General features: G+C 38.1%; 2 protein-coding genes across 3 annotated transcripts; both read left to right on the plus strand.

The window, feature by feature from the left end:
* The first annotated feature begins 20 nt into the window (after nt 1-20).
* On the plus strand, nt 21-4,149 carry dnajb6a (DnaJ heat shock protein family (Hsp40) member B6a). 2 transcript variants are annotated; one of them, XM_077616223.1, is made up of 8 exons: nt 21-194; nt 635-758; nt 1,677-1,786; nt 1,914-1,979; nt 2,111-2,221; nt 2,299-2,445; nt 2,540-2,744; nt 3,371-4,149. In XM_077616223.1, the coding sequence occupies exons 2-8, from the start codon at nt 694-696 to the stop codon at nt 3,474-3,476; spliced, it is 810 nt and encodes a 269-aa protein (XP_077472349.1). In that variant the 5' UTR covers nt 21-194; nt 635-693; the 3' UTR covers nt 3,477-4,149. The 2 variants fall into 2 exon arrangements, with proteins under 2 accessions (XP_077472349.1, XP_077472350.1); XM_077616224.1 differs by having other exon boundaries at nt 654-758.
* Nucleotides 4,150-5,660: 1,511 nt separating this feature from the next.
* Nucleotides 5,661-18,884, plus strand: LOC144085593 (potassium voltage-gated channel subfamily B member 2-like). Its single transcript, XM_077615037.1, has 3 exons — nt 5,661-5,948; nt 7,200-7,931; nt 14,931-18,884. The coding sequence occupies exons 2-3, from the start codon at nt 7,344-7,346 to the stop codon at nt 16,830-16,832; spliced, it is 2,490 nt and encodes an 829-aa protein (XP_077471163.1). The 5' UTR covers nt 5,661-5,948; nt 7,200-7,343; the 3' UTR covers nt 16,833-18,884.
* The last annotated feature ends 304 nt before the right edge of the window (nt 18,885-19,188 follow it).

Consider the following 19,188-nt stretch of genomic DNA (forward strand, 5'->3'; position numbering starts at 1 on the left):
TTAATTGAAGTGAAATAAGCTGCCGCATAAATGATTGAGGTGAAGAAGACGCAGTAGCTGGACGATGCGACTAATCCAAGAAACTGCATACTGTGGCAATAATCAACCTTTTTAGCTTTAGTGAAGGTTTTACAAGAAATTTTGTATTACATCTACGTCCCAACTTACGTCAAACATCGCTGAATCTGTTTTAGGTAAGACGAGTTGAATAGCGTGCCGAGGTGATGTTTACAGCGCTATGCTAGCTTTAAGCCACTAGACGTCAAGTAGCTTAGAAGCTAACCGCATCACGACCATATTGCTAAATTAACTTTGTTAATTTACTCAAAAGACAGGTTGAATACAAGCAAGCTAGACTTCTTTTTTTCTTTAAAAAATAATGTCATCTTAGAATGTTTGCCTCAACGATGAGCGTATTTCATTTCTTGTATTTCATAACACTACTTTGTTATCAGTTTGTGTCCATATGAATATGTCCAAATAGAACGTGGAAATATTAATTAAGTGAAGTAAGTTAGCCCCTAAATTTGGTTGTCCCGGATTACGTCCAAAAGTACAATTGAAATGCTGTGTTTTGATACAGACAATTGTTGATTTTTTTTAATATTTATTTTTCAATACCTGATCCATATAGATTCTTTTCCCCTGTAAAGTTCCTCTGAATCCATTGACGTGCTCCTCAAGCCCCTCACTATGGGGGACTACTACCAGATTCTAGGAGTACGGAAGGATGCTTCTGCAGATGACATAAAGAAATCGTAAGTTTATAGGTTTTGACGGCATCAGATTAAAAGTCTACAACATAAACTATAAAACGAAGCGTGCAACATAAATTCACTCAATTTGTATGTGGAGACAATTATACTAATGCCTAATGAATGGCTTTTTATTTAATTCATCATTCTGAATCAGCATTCTATCCATTTTGCATACCTAAAAAATGTCTGGTCTAACAGAATGTGCCTCCATTAACCCCAAAACATGTCTGGTCTAACAGAATGTGCCTCCATTAACCCAAAAACATGAATGATGTTGCAATCCTTAAATTTCTCATGGCTTCTTCACCAACCACACCTCATTGCACCTGTTAGTCGTGTTATACATGAATTACAGGCATGAGAAAAGTAATTTTCAAGTAACTTTAAGCAACGATCCAGATCTAAGTAAATTATCTTTAGGCTGCCCTGGGGGAGCTCTAAAACTGGCTGGGCTAATTAATTTAATTTATTTGCTTCCTTTTTTCTTCTTTTTTTTTGTGTGGCCTGATGAATTCATCTTAGTTTTTACTTGTAGATTTTAACTGGGTGAATCTGGATTATTTAAAAAAAAAATGATATGACGTGTTGTCGGCTTACTGTGTGGGGAAGTGAATTTATATCACAATGTTGTTGCTTCTTGACTTCCAATTTTTCTTTAATGTCTCAAGTTACGTTGTTAATGCTTTGAAAATGCTCACACTCACTTTCACCTTTTATCTTTATTCATTCTTTTTCTTTATTCATTCATCCAGAAACAAGGAATGACTTTAAAAAAAATGTTTTAAATGTTACTCTGCAGAGTTGAACTGACAAAATGACAGCTGTAAACAAACAAAGCATGCGAGTGGGGTATCCCCCACAAAGATTGATCAAATTGTAAAGCTAATATATTTACATTTCCGCTCTGACATTTCACAGGTACAGAAAACTGGCACTGAGATGGCACCCTGATAAAAATCCCGAAAACAAAGAAGATGCTGAGAAGAAATTCAAAGAGCTCTCGGAAGCTTATGAAGTCCTTTCTGATGGTAATGCCTTTGTCGTTTGAATCTTGATAATGCATACAATTGTAGACTTGATTTTTTTTCTTTGAGGCAGGTGTAGATTCTAATGGAAATTCTTTTCTAATTGGTGAACTGTGTTGTTTTCTCTTAGTCAACAAGAGGAGCACATATGACCTTTATGGCAAAGAAGGACTAACAGCAGGCCCTCGAGGGAGAGGTATTGTGATCTTTTCTGATAACCCGGTCTGAAGCTTAAAAAAATGCAGTACAATGGCATATGGACACAGCAGTTTTTACATTATCGGTTTCTAAAAATGTGTTACAAACATTTGAAGCATTTGTTTTCAGGCAACCACTTCCACAATGGAAATCATTTTCAAGAACCCTTCACATTCCGCAACCCTGAAGATGTCTTCCGGGAGTTCTTTGGAGGCAGAGACCCGTTTGCAGACTTTTTTGGCAAGTTGATTTTTTTTTCATGGAAAATTGTAGACTTCAAAGATCTTTGCTTACTTTCTCTCTTCATTTTATTCTAGGTACAGATCCGTTTAACGATGACCCTTTTTTTGGCAGCGGCCGACGGCACTCGAGTCGGGGAAATCGAAGCCGAACAGGGGGTTCGTTTTTGGGGGGCTTTGTAGGTTTTCCTCCTTTTGGTGCTGGCTTCTCACCTTTTGATCCAGGTATATATATATTAAAAAAAAACACACACACACACACACACAAGAAATAACAGTGATGAATTTTATTGCTGAGTTGTTTGTATTTTTTGTCTAGGCTTTGGTTCGTTTGGCACCATGAGCACGATGGGTCACATGGGTCATATGGGCCAAATGGCAACCATGGGCAGTCTAGGAGGCGGCGGCTTCACTTCTTTCTCGAGCAGCTCCTTTGGGGGTGGCGGGGGAGGAGGCATGGGTAACTTTCGTTCTGTGTCAACTTCCACCAAGATCATCAATGGCAGGAAGATCACCACTAAAAGGTAAACCTTCATTCAATTCCAGCAATGCGTTTCACTTTGAGTTACTTTCATTAATCTAATATTTTTAGTTCTGTACAAATGTTCAATAGGTCCTGGAGTTAATAATAGTGTCATCAAGTCATTTGTGATACTTTTGGTTTTGTATGAATGATCACATCGATATACATCTTGGCTGGTGAGGCAACATAGTCGATTTACAAATACAGTGGTACCTCTACATACGGACTTAGATTACTAAACCCTTTGATATGCATATTACTGGTCTAATATACAAAACCTAGATCCAAGTTAATCCCCCAAAACGTCAATACATTTCATGTATTTTATTTTGTAATTGTCACGGTAGCGTTGTGTATTGCTTGAAAACCTCCCTACACTTTGCTGGACATTTTTTTTTATTAGTTCAATAAACACAATGGATACATCTGCTAATTTCTAGAAGAGCTGAGTCAGCATTAACTACATGACCAAATGGAGGAAAAATACAAGTGTTGAAAAATTACAAGTAAAAAAAAAAAAAAATAAATAAACACATCAAGAGTACATATGCATCGTCGGTGGATGAATGGCAGAGTACACACGGGCTTTAAAATGGTGATTTGATTTGATTATTGTGGTCATTCCAGGATAATAGAGAATGGTCAAGAGCGAATTGAGGTGGAGGAGGACGGCCAGCTGAGGTCACTAACCATCAATGGTAAAGAGCAGCTGCTACGACTGGAACACAAGTAAAGAACCAAGAGTTACCTCAGCACACACAAACTTGAGCTTGAAACGAAATATCGGAAATAACAAAAAGCAACAAAGAAATGTAATAATAGTGTGTTTTTTTCTGTTATGTTTGGATGTACATACTTTAGTTGTTTTAATTTCCCTTTGGAAGTTGTCTCTTCTGGCAGACCTTGTTATCAGATGCTTTAATGTCAACGGATTGGGTTGATAACTATGCATATTGTTGAACTACTTCTGAACTGAAACTGGCTTTTGAATTTCGCGTCAGGTCTGAGGCCTGACCCCGCTATTCCACTATATTTCATGTTACACTCCTTATTTGTTCCGGGTGGCTCACTGCATTCCAAAAAAGTCAAACTGCTTTCTTTGTAAATATTATGAAAGTGTCAAATTTAATTATATGATGTCTGTAGAAGTAGTTAAAGGATCATTCATTTTCTGTTCATTGCTTGTCTAACCTGTTTTTAAATAACTTTTTTTTTTAATTCCAACATTGGTACTATGTATTTTTTATGTTTTATTTAATGATGCACGTAAACCTGTTGATGTTAAGTCTTAATGTTAAAGCTGCATAAGGATGCACAAATAACTTCAGTCATTCTATAAGTCATGCTGTATAAGAATTTAAAAGTTTAGTGTACTTTGTAAACCCATAAATCTAAGTTTCATTATATGTTTGGGCTCCTGAAGTTTGGTTTGTTATTTACAGTGAAGTCGTGGGAGCACAGACAACTTTATCACAAACATTTTTATTCCTGATTAGTCAGTAAGTTATTTTTTCTGTTTGTTTCTCAGAGTGCTCAAAATGTTCTGTACATAATTAAAAAGTAGAATACTTAGTCAGAAAAATTGACACAATGATTCTTTCAGTGTGGTAGGACACATTACAGAGAAACACAAATTACTATTTTATGTATTATTCCTGAGTTATTTGCATAAGGAAACAAAAATAGCTTAGATCATGAAGGTGTTATTGACAAAGCTCACATTACAGAGAAACACAAATTACTATTTTATGTATTATTCCTGAGTTATTTGCATAAGGAAACAAAAATAGCTTAGATCATGAAGGTGTTATTGACAAAGCTACTATTTTTTTTCCTTCGGTAAATGTAAAGTTCAATTGTCTGCTTGACCAAGGCGAATGACAATTCATGAATATTAGAGTAGGAGGACACCTTTTCATTGGTTGAGACCTTGAACAAGATAGTTACTCAAAGAATATAAAAATGATTATTATGAATTTCTTGGAACAGTGATAATGGAGTAAATGAACTAAGAAATCAAGATAAAACCACTATTCCATCAGGTGGCATGCAGACTTTTGTGATACGCTTAATTAGATCATAAAGTATTTAAAGGTTGTTTTCCACGATAAACCTATAACTTCAGCCAAAAATATGTGTGTATATTTTTGAGGGTAGAATTAAGTGAGTGAAAAAAGAAGAAAATGACCTGGCAGAGAAATACGCACTTTTTCCTACAAGGCCAATAGGGTAGTTGCATAAACGCCATCTAGTGGCAGAGATTGGATGTGCCTGATGTCCTGACAGTACCTACACTAGGAGTCCACCGCTTTATCCTCATTAGGGTTGTCGGGGGTGCTGGAGCCAATCCCAGCTGTCTCCAGGCCAGAACCAGGGGAAACCCTGAATCGGTGGCCAGCCGATCGCAGAGCACAAGGAGACGGACAACCATGCACACTCACACCCATACCTAGGGGCAATTTAGAGTGTCCAATCAGCCTACCATGCATGTTTTTGGAATGTGGGAAGAAACCGGAGTACCCAAAGGGAACCCATGCAGGCCCGGGCAGAACACGCAAACTCCACACAGATGGACATGACTTGGATTTGAACCTAGGACCCCAGAGCTGTTAGCTTGCAATCAAACTTTTCGTATGACGAAAGCATTGGTCTCCATACGCTGCAGGCTGCACACATTTGTGAAAATTTTGCATATGAGCCACTTTGCACAGAGAAACACTGAGGAGCTGTCCGTGGTGCTGTTATTAGGGGAACATTCTCTCTCTCTCTCTCTCTCTCTCTCTCTCTCTCTCTCTCTCTCTCTCTCTCTCTCTCTCTCTCTCTCTCTCTCTCTCTCTCTCTCTCTCTCTCTCTACCTCTCTCTCTCTACCTCTCTCTCGCTCTCTCTCAATCTCCATCTCTCTCTCTGTGATCCGTTTAGTCCATACACGGGGCTTCCCTTTTCTTTCTCTGTATTGGTGTGTGGAGGTTTCCTCCTTTAACTGAGCTCCAGAGGGTCCATCCTCGATGCCACCCTACCTGCACCGTTCAAGCTTGCCTTAACTTTCTGGCCAACATGTGGATATTTGGCACTATTACTTGTGTGCTTCAGTTTCACCGATCAGCGCGATGCTAAAAATCTGAGAAAACTAGGCGGTTGCTATGGTGGGACCCCCTGGAAGAAGCAGAGTCCGACTTCAAGAGTTATTCAAATGAATCCATATAGGTAGGCTCTCTTTTGAGTTGTTTATTATTCAAGGTTTTCATTTGAAGCAAATGAATATCTCCATACTGTAAGTACTTTTTTCAAGAGTCATTCTTTTGACAGATGAAAATGTATAAAACTACTCTACAATTGCTCTAGTAAGCGTTTTATTTATTTATTTGTTAGATTTTAAAATGGAGCTACTCAGGTCCATAATCTCGGGATAAGCCCCAGTCTGCCTAATCTCTTGACGACGAATTAGAAATGAATGCTCTCTCTTTAGACTTTAAGTCCGCATTCGAAAGAAACTGTTTCCAATCACATTTTTTTTATATTATAGAAATTTGGACATGTATTAACAGTTGTTAGGATTATATTTGCTCTTTTTGATTCCATTCTGAAAAAAATATTGGTAGTAATAAATATAATTTGTAGTTGCTTTGTTATTTAAGAAGCCTGACATTATATATGTCATAGCATAAGATGTGATACATGCGAATATACAATTACTCACTTCGGTATTGTGCTTTGAATATAGTTTTTCTCTTTACAGCACTGGCAAGGAAATTCAGTAATCTCATTTAAAATGAAATGATAATATGTTGCTATCCACTGTTATTTATCTTGTAAAGGCAATGTATATTTACCTTCATCAGTATTCAACCTTTACCTCATCAATTTAACCCCCTAAAACATGCAATACAAATTTTGAAATATCCTTTTTTTTAGAACTGGGCAACTGGATCAGATTTTATATTCATAATGCTGTAGTTTTGGACGTTTAGGTAGTCAGGTGTCCTATGAGTGTCCCAAGAGAAGATAGACAGACTATTATTAACTTGGTCAGACTTGAGTTAGGGCAGACGAAGCCTAATGCCCCTGGTAGGATTTGTGCTACAGCATTATACAATCAGATAAAAGGTCCCACTGTCAAAGGACATCTAAAGGCAGTATACTATATACCTACGTCTTAGTGGTCCACCCATAAAAAAGGCACAGTTAATCTTTTCTAGAACAGGCATTTAAATCATTTTCATTCCAGACAATGTTTATGGGTCTAACTTTTGGCCATAATGGGCTGTGTTATTTCAAACTAAAATGTTTCTTCACCCTCTGTTATTGTCATATGACTTCCCCTTGAGAACAAACTTTAGCTAGTATTGTGCCCGAGGCCAGATCTGAACGATTAAAACTCAATTGGGAACGTCGTAATGATTGTACCTTGAGTCCACGACTTTGTGTTTGAATAATATACCTTGTTTTCCCCTCTAGCCATGGATTTAACCAGAGGTTCTACTATCTGAAAACAGCTGGGTGAGCTCGGTGGGCCCAAGCCGCATTGTGCCCACCAGCCACCAGAAAATCAACCGAGCCAATAGACGTCACGAGCATTAGCGAAGTTCATCTTGCACAAACATGGCAGACAAAGTGCTGTACAGCACTCCGAAAATCACCAATCGGCCCCCCGTGGTTCCAGTGCTGCCCCCGGAACCCATCGACATCATCCGCGTCAAGGCCCGATGTCGGAGGGTCCGGCTCAATGTCGGAGGGTTAACGCATGAGGTTTTATGGCGCACGCTGGACCGCCTACCCAGAACCCGTCTGGGCCGGCTAAGAGACTGCAACACACACGAGTCTTTACTGGAGATCTGCGACGACTACAGCCTCTCCGAGAACGAATATTTCTTCGACCGCCATCCCGTGGCCTTCTCTTCCATTCTCAACTTCTACAGGACTGGAAAACTGCACATGATGGAGGAGATGTGCGCCCTGTCTTTTGGCCAAGAGCTGGACTATTGGGGTATCGATGAGATATACCTGGAGTCCTGCTGCCAGGCGCGGTACCATCAGAAGAAAGAGCAGATGAACGAGGAGCTGAGGAGGGAGGCGGAGACCCTGAGAGAGAAGGAAGGGGAGGTAGAAGAGGAGCTGGGATGCTGTCCTGAGCAGAGGCAGAAGCTGTGGGATCTCCTGGAAAAACCAAGTTCATCTGTGGCAGCCAAGGTAATGGCAGTTCTCTCGAGTAAAGGGCTATTCTTGAGAAAGTAGTTCAAATTCCATACTTGCATCGACCTCATGTTTTTTTTTGTCTAACGCAAACATGAAATTTAAAAAAAAATAGTCCTCAATATAACAATGACAACTACAGAAATCAGAGTATAATTACTGTTTTCCACCTCGTTTATTCGATTAGAACTTTATTTCATCCCCTATTTGGGAACTTTCCTTGGTTGACAGACACACAAGACATTGTAGACCTAGGTAAAAAATAAAAAATAAAAATACATATATATATATATATATATATATATATATATATATATATATATATATATATATATATATATATATATATGTATGTAGATATGTAGATATATGTATATATATAATATGTATGTAGATATGTAGATATATATATACATACAGATATACATATATACATATATATACATATATATACATATATAATTATATATACATATATATACATATATAATTATATATACATATATACATATATATATATATATATATATATATAATTAAATTATAATTATATATAAATTATAATTAAAACGAAAAAAAATACATACTGTTTTTTAATCCAAAATAAAAAACGTAATAATGAGAGTACTCACTATTTTCCTCCTTTTAATTAAAAAAGTAAATAAAAATAACAAAATAAGGAGAATATTTACTATATTTTCATTTTCTAATCAAAAACAGTATATGTATTTTTTTCGCTTTAATTATAATTTATATATAATTATAATTTAATTATATATATATATATAATTATAATTTAATTATATATATATATAATTATAATTTAATTATATATATATATACATATAATTATAATTTAATTATATATATATATATAATATATATATAATTAAATTATAATTATATATAAATTATAATTAAAACGAAAAAATAATAATACATACTGTGTTTTAATCCAAAATAAAAAACGTAATAATGAGAGTACTCACTATTTTCCTCCTTTTAATTAAAAAAGTAAATAAAACTAACAAAATAAGGAGAAGATTTACTATATTTTCATTTTCTAATCAAAAATAAATGAACCTTTTTTCACAATACTTTGTCTCCCCCTTGGTTTTTTGTATTAGAAAAAATATTTTAAAAACTATCATTGGCGATTCATAATGAATTGTCTGTTGAACAGTCATTGTAGCTCCAGTTGGTAAAAATAATGGCCCTCTGAAAAAAAAAGTGGGGTTTGCATGGGTTTTCTCTGGGTACTCCGGTTTCCTCCCACATTCCAAAACCCTGCATGGTAGGCGGGTTGAACACTGTAAATTGCCCATAGGTATGAGTGTGAGCGTGAATGGTTGTCCATCTCCTCGTGCCCTGCGATTGGATGGAGTTCAGTGACAGACTGTGGAGTGCAAAGTCCGTGGGTGTACCGGAAGCGACAAACAAGAGTCAATTGCAAAAGCAGATTAAGCTGTTTGTCCTAGGCGGTGCTAAACACTCTCTCAAGGAGTAGATCATGTATTGGCACGAAGAATTCTTAGAATATAACTATTGGTTGGTATAATTATTGGCAGTTTAAATAGGATGGATAAAGTGTTCCTCACATGATAATATTTAAACAGCACATTCTGAGGAGGACAATGTGTAATGTGATATCATTTGTAATTTCATCACTCCAGACGAATCAAGACCTGATATAATTTGACGGCAGATTTTCAGATTTTCCTGTTTAAACCGGCATGGGACTTCTTCTAAATGTGTTTTTGACTTAATGGAAGGATGGCTCATTTGTGGGGACTTTGGAAATAGAGAGTGGTGTTTCCAGTCATGCTGGGGCAAGAAATTTAATTTTGAGGAAATGGTAATTAGTTAATGGAAAAATCTCAATTGGCTTCCTAAATGCGGGCTCCAAGGAGATGCAGCACTGTGCAGTGTAATTTTCACAAGAACTGTTTTTTTTTTACCTTAATGTTTAGCAAAAAAAAGGTTACTGTTGCATGATTTCATAATTTTTAGTTCTCAAGTTCAGATTCAACAATGTGAAGTAGTTGCTTGCTTATATATTACATTTTTTAGTTGTAGTTTTACATGATCATTGATCAGCACGTCTGTTTAAACTGGCCTTCCAATTGCAGAGTTTTTTTTTTTCAATTCAATAACTAAAGTTTCACTTGCTCATTATGTGAGACGTAGAATGATGCATGCGTAAGTTTAGCTGCAAACTTCGCCATTTCTAATTATAACAGAGATCTATGTGACTATTTTAGAAGTGTGGGGTCAGCAGGAGGGAAGCTTCTTAGGGCACGTCGCAATGACACGGCCTGTGTCATTCAACTCTTAGCCAATAAGAGAACAGAGAACAGCTGATAAGACACAAGTATTAAGCGGAACAGACACAAACATACAAACGCACGCACACATTTACAAAAAAACTAGTCATCTGCACATTATATTCATGTACATGATCTTTTTATATGCGTTTGATGAAATTTATTGTTGTCTCAATATCCTAATTCAGTTTTTCCCCAACTCTTTTTGAGCATTGCAGAAATCTCAAGGCACACCACCATCAGGAAATATTCTAATTACAAACTGTCATCTATATTTACAATATAGTCATTCTGATCAAAGTTTTGTCGACAGGAATAAAAGAAACGCAAAAAAAAGTATTTCAATATCTATGTGATGTAAAAATAAGTAAATTCATACTTCTAATTTTATGATTTTATTTCCCCCAAGACGACTTCAATCTCTTATTATTACCCAAAATGCTGTTTGGTGGTCACACTGAATTTAGGTCGCCAAAAGTTGATACCCATAAAAGCAAACAAAGTCCAGTTCACGTTACATTAAAAATATGCAACAAAACGACTTTAATCTGGTAATATTGCGATTTGAATCTTAATATTACAATATGGAGTAATTTTTTTGTCATATTACAATTCTAATCTCTTATCTTTAATCATAGCCACCCATTGGTGCAGTGGTTATTCCGCCTGACTTTAGTGTGGGGAGTCTGGGTTTGATTCCCACTCAGTGGCAGTGTGATTGTGAGCTCGAGTGGTTGTTTGTCATATTGTTCCCTGCGATTGGCTGGCAAGCAAATCAGAGCTTCTCTTGCCGGCTGCCCGTGGTTGGCTGGGACAGGCTCCAGCACCCCCCGCAACCCTTATGAGGATAAGTGGTATGGAAGATGAATGAATCTCTCATCTCCAGTGTCCCTTGGCACAGGAGTTGGGAAACACTGTTTTAATTTATCCAAAGTTTGGCTTTTCCTATGAAGCTTAGCTAAAGTGAATTTGTTGCACCAATTATTTGGCACTCTTTTTCAGTCAGATGCCACTGTTTGGGTTTGGAAGTACTCAGGAGAGAGCTAGAATTCTGGCTTTGCAAATTTCGTGAGCAAATCGGTTCCTTTCAAATTCGTCAACAATTGGATTCGTTTTCCAAACATGCGCCTGACAGTAGTTTTTCACTCCCTGACTGCAGTTTTTGCATCATTTTGAGATGCTTGAAGACTGTCAGATTTGCTCTAAGGCAAAGTGCAGTTTGTGCTCTCCATAGCAAATTCCTGAAAACAGCATCTGTTGTTGACAAACCACTACAACAAAAGCCCGGAGGCCCTACCAGCACTGCAGTTTAGGGAAGATAACTTCTTTCCTGGTGGCAATTTTACAACACTGCTCGAGTGTCATCTGGCGGTAAATGGGCAATCGTTATAAAAAGATTGTCAAATGCTAGTGGCTTTGCAGCTGTCAGAATGAAACTTGATTAGTAAAACGGAAATACATATATAGACTGTGAAGTTTTGGACACTGTATTCCAGTTGTTGTGTAATTCACTTGCCATACTTTTATGCACAAAATATAAGTCCAGTTCACAATATATAGTAGTCCCTTTTAGGATGTAAAGCAACATTCATAAAGTTGTCAAATTTAGAGCCAATTATTATTATCAGTTTATGGGAAGTGGCCCGGTGGAGTGAGTGGTTAGCGCGTCGGCCTCACAGCTATGGCGTCCTGGGTCCAAATCCAGGTCACGTCCACCTGTGTGGAGTTTGCATGTTCTCACCGGACCTGCGTGGGTTTTCTCCGGGTAGTCCGGTTTTCTCCCACATTCCAAAAACATGCATGGTAGGCTGAGGCTGATTGGACACTCTAAATTGCCCCTAGGTACAAGTGTGAGGGTGAATGGTTGTCTGTCTTCTTATGCCCTGCAATCGACTGGCCGCCGATTCAGGGTGTCCCCCATCTCTGGCCCGGAGTCAGCTGGGATAGGCTCCAGCACCCCCGCGACCCTAATGAAGATAAAGCGGTTCAGAAAATGAATGAATATATATATATATATATATATATATATATATATATATATATATATATATATATATATATATATATATATATATATATATATATACATTCATTATCAAGTCAGATGAATGTAAACTAAATTAATAATAGTACACCCAATATATTATAGTTTAAATCATGTCTCCCTCCACCAACACACCTGAATCTAATTGTCGGGATCGGTATGAAGCTTCTGGACAGCTTGCTGATGAGTTGATCATTTGATTCAGGTGTGGTCGAGGAGGGAGATATGGACAACAGATAGGTGCTCTCGAGGACCGGACTTGGCCACCCCTGGTATAAATAAACAATTTGATAATTACATTGCGACATTGATTGATCCTTAGTTCATCTTTTCCACATAAGAAGAGCACAGATTTATACTATTTCTTCAACAGAAGTAGCTCTTTTAAAAGACCATCTAAGAAATGCTCCAATTCATTACACTGTTTTTTAATTCTGCATCCTGTTAAATTGCATTTGCTACAGCTGCAATGGAGAATTTTCTCAGAGAATGGATGGTGGAATTTCAGAACATTTTTGGATTTGTCTCATTAGATTTCGAATGTGGTCTAATTCAAAATCTAGTACTACTCCTATTCTGAACAAAAAAATACATTTAAAAAAGTAAGCTTCAGCATGAAGCAAGAGATTTTGGACAATTTCATGCTGGCAACTTTGTGGCAACAAACAAGCCTTTCCAGCAGATGGGAGGTGTTTAAAGTGGAAAGAGTAGACTGGCCTGCATACATTACGAACCGTAATCCCATAGAGCAGGGGTCACCAACTCCAGCCCTGAAGGGCACCATGTATCCAGTCTGTGTTTCACTTCTCCCTCCTACAACAGACCTGAATCAAATAATCAGGATCATTATTAGGCTTCTGGACAGCTTGCTGATGAGTTGATCATTTGATCCAGATCTGGTAGAGAAGGGAAATATAGAAATCAGACTGGATTGGGACCCTCGATGACTGGACTTGGTGACCCGTGCCATAAGGAAACTTTAAAATTTCCTGTAAATTGGATACAGACAGGAGTATTATTAACGCGAATGATAAACTTGAGTTAGAAAATGCTAACTATTAAAAAAGGAGACTCCAAATGTGTGAAAAAAATGGAGTCTTTTACTAGTGAGTGTGACAGTACTGTAATTTGTTCACAATTCTCTCACCGACAGAAATCTAAAAAACATTTGAGAGACATTTAAGTAACTGTGTAGTTTGGATAAGAATAATATTTTTTTAAAACAGACAAATTCATTCATTCAATCATTCATCATTTGTGTATGTGTGCATGTAGCGCTTGAAAGCGATTGACTGGTGCTGACATGAAAGCTATTGATAATCTTCTCAACATTTGAAGGAAAGAGTTAATACAAGTTACTATTTTACTGTAAGCTTTTTTTATAATATGTGCTTTTAGAATATTGGCTTCATTATAAAAAATGATGAGGATATAAACCTTACCATCTTTAAGTCTTGTTCTACAGGACTAGAACATCTTTAGTACATTTAAAAAAAAAAAAATCAATGATTATATGTTGTTTTTATACTTCATTTCTACTGTCATACAATTTAAGATTTCACGTCTGGAGCTAGGTTAAATTCTACGGTGTGTGTTTTTTATGTCCCAATTTAAATGTTCGCGTTAGTACATAATATGATAGTACATTGTGTAGTTTAGTTTAGTCCATGGGAACGACTTAATATTTTGAAGATAATAAACATAGGGTGAAATTGTGTTCTGTAGTAGTTTATTAATGTCACTATTGTTAAAAATATTTCTTATTTTAAATGAACTCACAAAACCTTGAAAAAGCAACCCTCATGTTGACAACTCTCACAAGCCAACATTTTGAATCTTTTATCATTATTATAATTATTGTGTATTGCTTTTTTGCAATATCTCCTAGCAAATTTGGTTCTTCCTGTCAGTGTAGGAAAGAATGAGTAACCACTTCTAACAGCTCTCTATCCTCTCTATAGATAGCAATGCAATCCTATTACAATTATCCTGAAATGTCCTAGCAAAGGCTGCAGAGAGAGACTACGCAAGCTTATGGCTCCACACACTGTTTTACCTGGAGTTCATTTGAACAGTTTACCTGTGTATAGCTCAATTGAAACTTCTTTTTCATAATGTAAACTGCTTTAAAGTGGTATGGTTACATTAAAAGAGGTACTAAATAAATAGCTATTGATCCCAAAGGGAATTTTACAAAATGCCAACAAGATGGAGTTGGAAAACATGAAATATGACAGATGAAAATCTACTGTTTGGGATTTAGTAAATAAAACACAAGTCGCCTGGGATAGGGTCCAGCAACCCTTATGAGAATGTGCGGTATGGAAGATGAATTAATGAATGCTATACAAACTTGAGTTCAGTCAGGGAAAGAAATGTATCATTTTCCTTCAAGTGCCCTCATGAAAAATGAAGTTGTCAATGAAATTAGCTGTATCTACATATTTGTGTTTCAATGTCACGAGATAATTTAGCACAGATCTTGTGCTAGGTGATATGATGTTTTAAGCCTGCACTCTAAATGGCCTCCCACCCTCCAAATTGAATTGCATCAGGGAGAAAATAAATAAAGAAAAAGCAATAGTGAACCACTGGAGAGTAATTCACTGTCTTCCCTTTGTCTTGCAGATCCTGGCTATGATCTCCATCTTGTTCATTGGCATTTCCACAATTTCCTTGTCACTCAACACTTTGCCGGAGCTGCAAGTTGTGGATGAATTTGGCCAATTTAACGACAACCCAAGTCTAGCCCACGTGGAGGCAGTGTGCATCGCCTGGTTTACTATGGAGTACCTGTTGCGCCTGCTGTCAGCACCTAATAAGTGGGATTTCATCAAAGCGCCACTCAATATAATTGATTTGCTGGCTATATTGCCTTATTACGTGACTCTCTGCCTCACTGAATCTAACAAGAATGTAATGCAGTTCCAGAATGTCCGCCGTGTAGTCCAGATTTTCCGAATAATGAGGATTCTGAGGATATTAAAGCTGGCCAGGCACTCCACGGGACTCCAGTCTTTGGGCTTCACTTTGCGAAGGAGCTACAACGAATTGGGTTTACTGATTCTCTTCCTAGCCATGGGCATTATGATCTTTTCTAGCTTGGTATTCTTTGCCGAGAAAGATGAAGATTCCACCAAGTTTACGAGCATACCTGCGTCTTTCTGGTGGGCTACGATCACAATGACCACAGTTGGTTACGGAGACATCTACCCGCAAACCTTGCTGGGGAAGATTGTCGGAGGGCTCTGCTGCATAGCTGGTGTGTTGGTCATCGCCCTTCCCATCCCGATCATTGTCAACAACTTCTCAGAGTTTTATCGAGAACAGAAGAGGCAGGAGAAGGCCATCAAGAGGAGGGAAGCTCTTGAAAGAGCCAAGAAAAGTGGAAGCATTGTTTCGATCAATCTCAAAGAGGCTTTTGCACGTAACATGGAACTCACAGACGTGCTGATCGAAAAGAAAGACGATAGTAAGTGTCCAGTGGACAATCACTTATCACCTAGTCGCTGGAGTTACCATAAACGCTACTCCAATGCAGATATAGGCAACCCTAGCCAGTCCAAATCTCTTTACCAAGAAGTGGCTCGAGCAGGCTCACCTGACCATCCCAAACTCTTGAGCAACAAAGGCAGCCCTCAACACCCCAGTCTCAATTCGGAAGAATGTACTTATGACAAGTCGGGCACTTCACCGCAGAAACAAGTCAAACTTATAGAAGAAGAGATGGAGATGAATATTTTGCCTACAATCTCGAGCCAACAAATAAGGGGTGCAGGAATAAGCTGCCATGACGACTTTTCTGGAGAAAGGGGAGAAAAAAGTTGTCTGATTCCCAATATCGGAGGTAGTCTTTGTGGAAGACAAATGCGGGCACCCCCTCCCTTGGATCTAAGACATATTAGCGCCTTGGAGATAAATAAGATCCCTGACAGCACCCAGCAAGGGAATTTGCTAAAAGCGGGGCTGTATAAGTTTGTATCCAGCCCTAATGTGAATACAACAGCAGACAGCACCTCCACAGAATGTGGCAGCCTGCAAAAGATGATAGATCACAAGGTTGACCTGATTGGAACTCAGGATGATGTGCTTAAGGCGGTAACGACACCTGCGGACACCTCGGCCAAGCTTCCCGAGCGACTGTCAGACGACAGAGTTTCCAGATTTCCTTCACGGCTCAGCTCCGGGACGCAAGACGCTAAGTCTCCACTGGCTCTGCTACAATCTCCATCCCCGCTCGGCCAATCTGCGAGTCCGAGTAACTCTCAGGGGGAAGGTGAGGGCTCATCGGCCAAAAGATTAGAAGGTGAAGGGCAGCTCACAGGCTTAAGCCACCAGAGAAAGAATCACATGGAGAGGTCCGATGCAAGCTGCACTAGCCCTTTACCCAAGACCAACCTGCTCAATTGCTCTCAGGAGCCGGCGTCTACGGAGACAGAGGGAAGAGAGATGGCACCTCGGGGTGGCGACAGGCAAGAAAACCACATCATTCGTGGAGGTCTGGCATCGTCCAACGAAACTAGCATGTGAGCTCAAATGTACGGGGTTTAATTCCACGAGCACGAAAGAAGGGATGAACTCATGTACTAGCCACCTGTAGTCCCTTTCTATGGGCTATAGCATCTCCAGGTTGTAGCTCTAGACGAGGAAGTACTGCAAGACATTCATGCATCCTGCCAGTGTACGATCTAAAGAACATTATCATACGACAGATTTAGATTTCTCTTTACATGAACACTTTCAAACCACTTCATCATTTTAACCCAAGTTGAGTCCGTATGTTCAAATGAATGAAACCTCTGACATTGATGCATGTTGTATGTTTACTTGCCAGCTTAAAGAGTATTTCATATGCAGCCCCATTTTCTTGAATGTCTAAAAATACATTATAGATAGGGAAAAGCAAGTTATTGTATTTGCTTTGTTCAAATCCTCACACACATTGTCCTCTTGAGAAAATGCCCACAAGAGGATGATTACAGATGTGCGATCGAAGACTAAAAATATACTGCAAAGTGCAGACACTGCAAAGTGTAGTAATTGGAGAGTCATTAGACTTTGCCTGAGTCCTAGGTCTGAGACTCTAGTCATGAAGAGTGTCATAACAAATCAAGGGGGCCTTGACACATTCCAGAGACGAGACATTTGCCCATTCCTTACTGACTTGGAAGTAAGCGCACCTCTGCATGCACATAAACATTTTGGTCTCTGTGAGACTTATAAACTAATCATGGTAATTGTACATTTGCCATCATTGTCATGTTAGTTTTGGTTACCCTTTTAGTCACTGACATCTGAAATACTAGAACATCCAAAGTGTGTTGGCCAAGAAACAAGAAATATAAACGGTAAATTTGTTTCTCCCCAATATTTGCTTCAATGCAAACATTAATATATACTGTGTCTTTTGTGGTGTTATTTCGTCTCATTTTAAAATACTGATACCAGAGTCGATCCGAGGTGCTAACCAAGGCTACACCCTGCAGCACAATATTAATATGTTGTTATGTGAATGTGTGTTTAAATGTGTGTTATTTTACCCTGAAAGACTTTCCCTGCTGGACATCCGTGCGACATTTAAATGGTGGCATGTTCAAATTTCATGAATAGTATTAGATTTGTAGCACACCCCAAAAAAAAGTGCATGGCTGACATACAGTTAACAGATTTACTTGCATGGGACTGTAAATACAAACCCAGTGTATGTAGCTTGGCATGTCTTTTTTTCCTGTCTGATAAGTGTTTAACTGTATTTTTATAAGACACTGGCGCTGTGGTTTCTCGTTGACATCTAGTGCCTTTTCATAAATAGAAAATTTATGAGAAGGTGGAAGAAAAGATGTACAATAAGCAGAATTATTGTGTTTCTTTTTCTTGTTCAATGGGCACATTATGCTGAAATGCAAATCATCTGATTTGGTCTGACTTGGTTTCACAGTACTTCACGTAACCTCATCATGGCTCTTCTAGTAACATCGCTTACAGTTTGAACCTCTCTGTGCCGCAGTTTCATCTTGATTTGCTCTGAGTTTGCCAATAAGTAAATTTTCGCTGGGAGAGTACAATCCATTTCACCTCCCCTGTGGATCTTAAGTACGAATGTCAATGAATGACAGCATCTAGAAACAACTTAAATAGCTTTGAATTACACCCTACAATGTTTGAGAAGTTTAATCATGATATCGGGAATTACGTTGAGCGATGACCCCAAAATATACTTAAAAGATGGGGCAGTGTATTTTCATGTAATTGTACAGTTGACTATGAAATTCTTGCTGTAGTCTTGTCTAGAAAGACAAACGTGTACGCAACCTCATCATTAATACACACACTGTATTGCTGTATTGTTTTGCCGTCATACTCTCAGGATTGGAAATAGCCTACAAACCTTGTGGGGAAAATCATCATGTCTGTTTTCCAACTATTATTGTTTAGTGAGGTTCAAATTCGTCTATCTACTTTCACAAAATGTAACATTTAGTCAAGTATATAACCTGAGAATCAACAAATACCTAGTGTTTAGTGACTTTTCATCTAGTTAATAATACAAACAAAATAAATAAATGTGTCTCTATGACTTAATATTGTCTTGTCTATATTAATTACATGAACTTTTATAGCAGCCCTGTTGATTTGAAATGAAGCAATTTATTTGTGGTTTAAGTGTACTTTTGAATTGAAGAAGTACCCGTCCCCCATCCCCATTTTCTGAACCTCAATGGGGTCGCGGGGGGTCCTGGAGCCTATCCCAGCTGACTTTGGGCCAGAGGCGGGGGACAACCTGGATTGGTGGCCAGCCAATCGCAGGGCACAAGGAGACAAACAACCATTCACGCTCATACTCATACCTATGGGCAATTTAGAGTGTCCAATGATCCTACCAAGA

This window comes from Stigmatopora argus, chromosome 12 (assembly GCF_051989625.1).
Source record: "Stigmatopora argus isolate UIUO_Sarg chromosome 12, RoL_Sarg_1.0, whole genome shotgun sequence".
Lineage (NCBI taxonomy): Eukaryota > Metazoa > Chordata > Actinopteri > Syngnathiformes > Syngnathidae > Stigmatopora > Stigmatopora argus.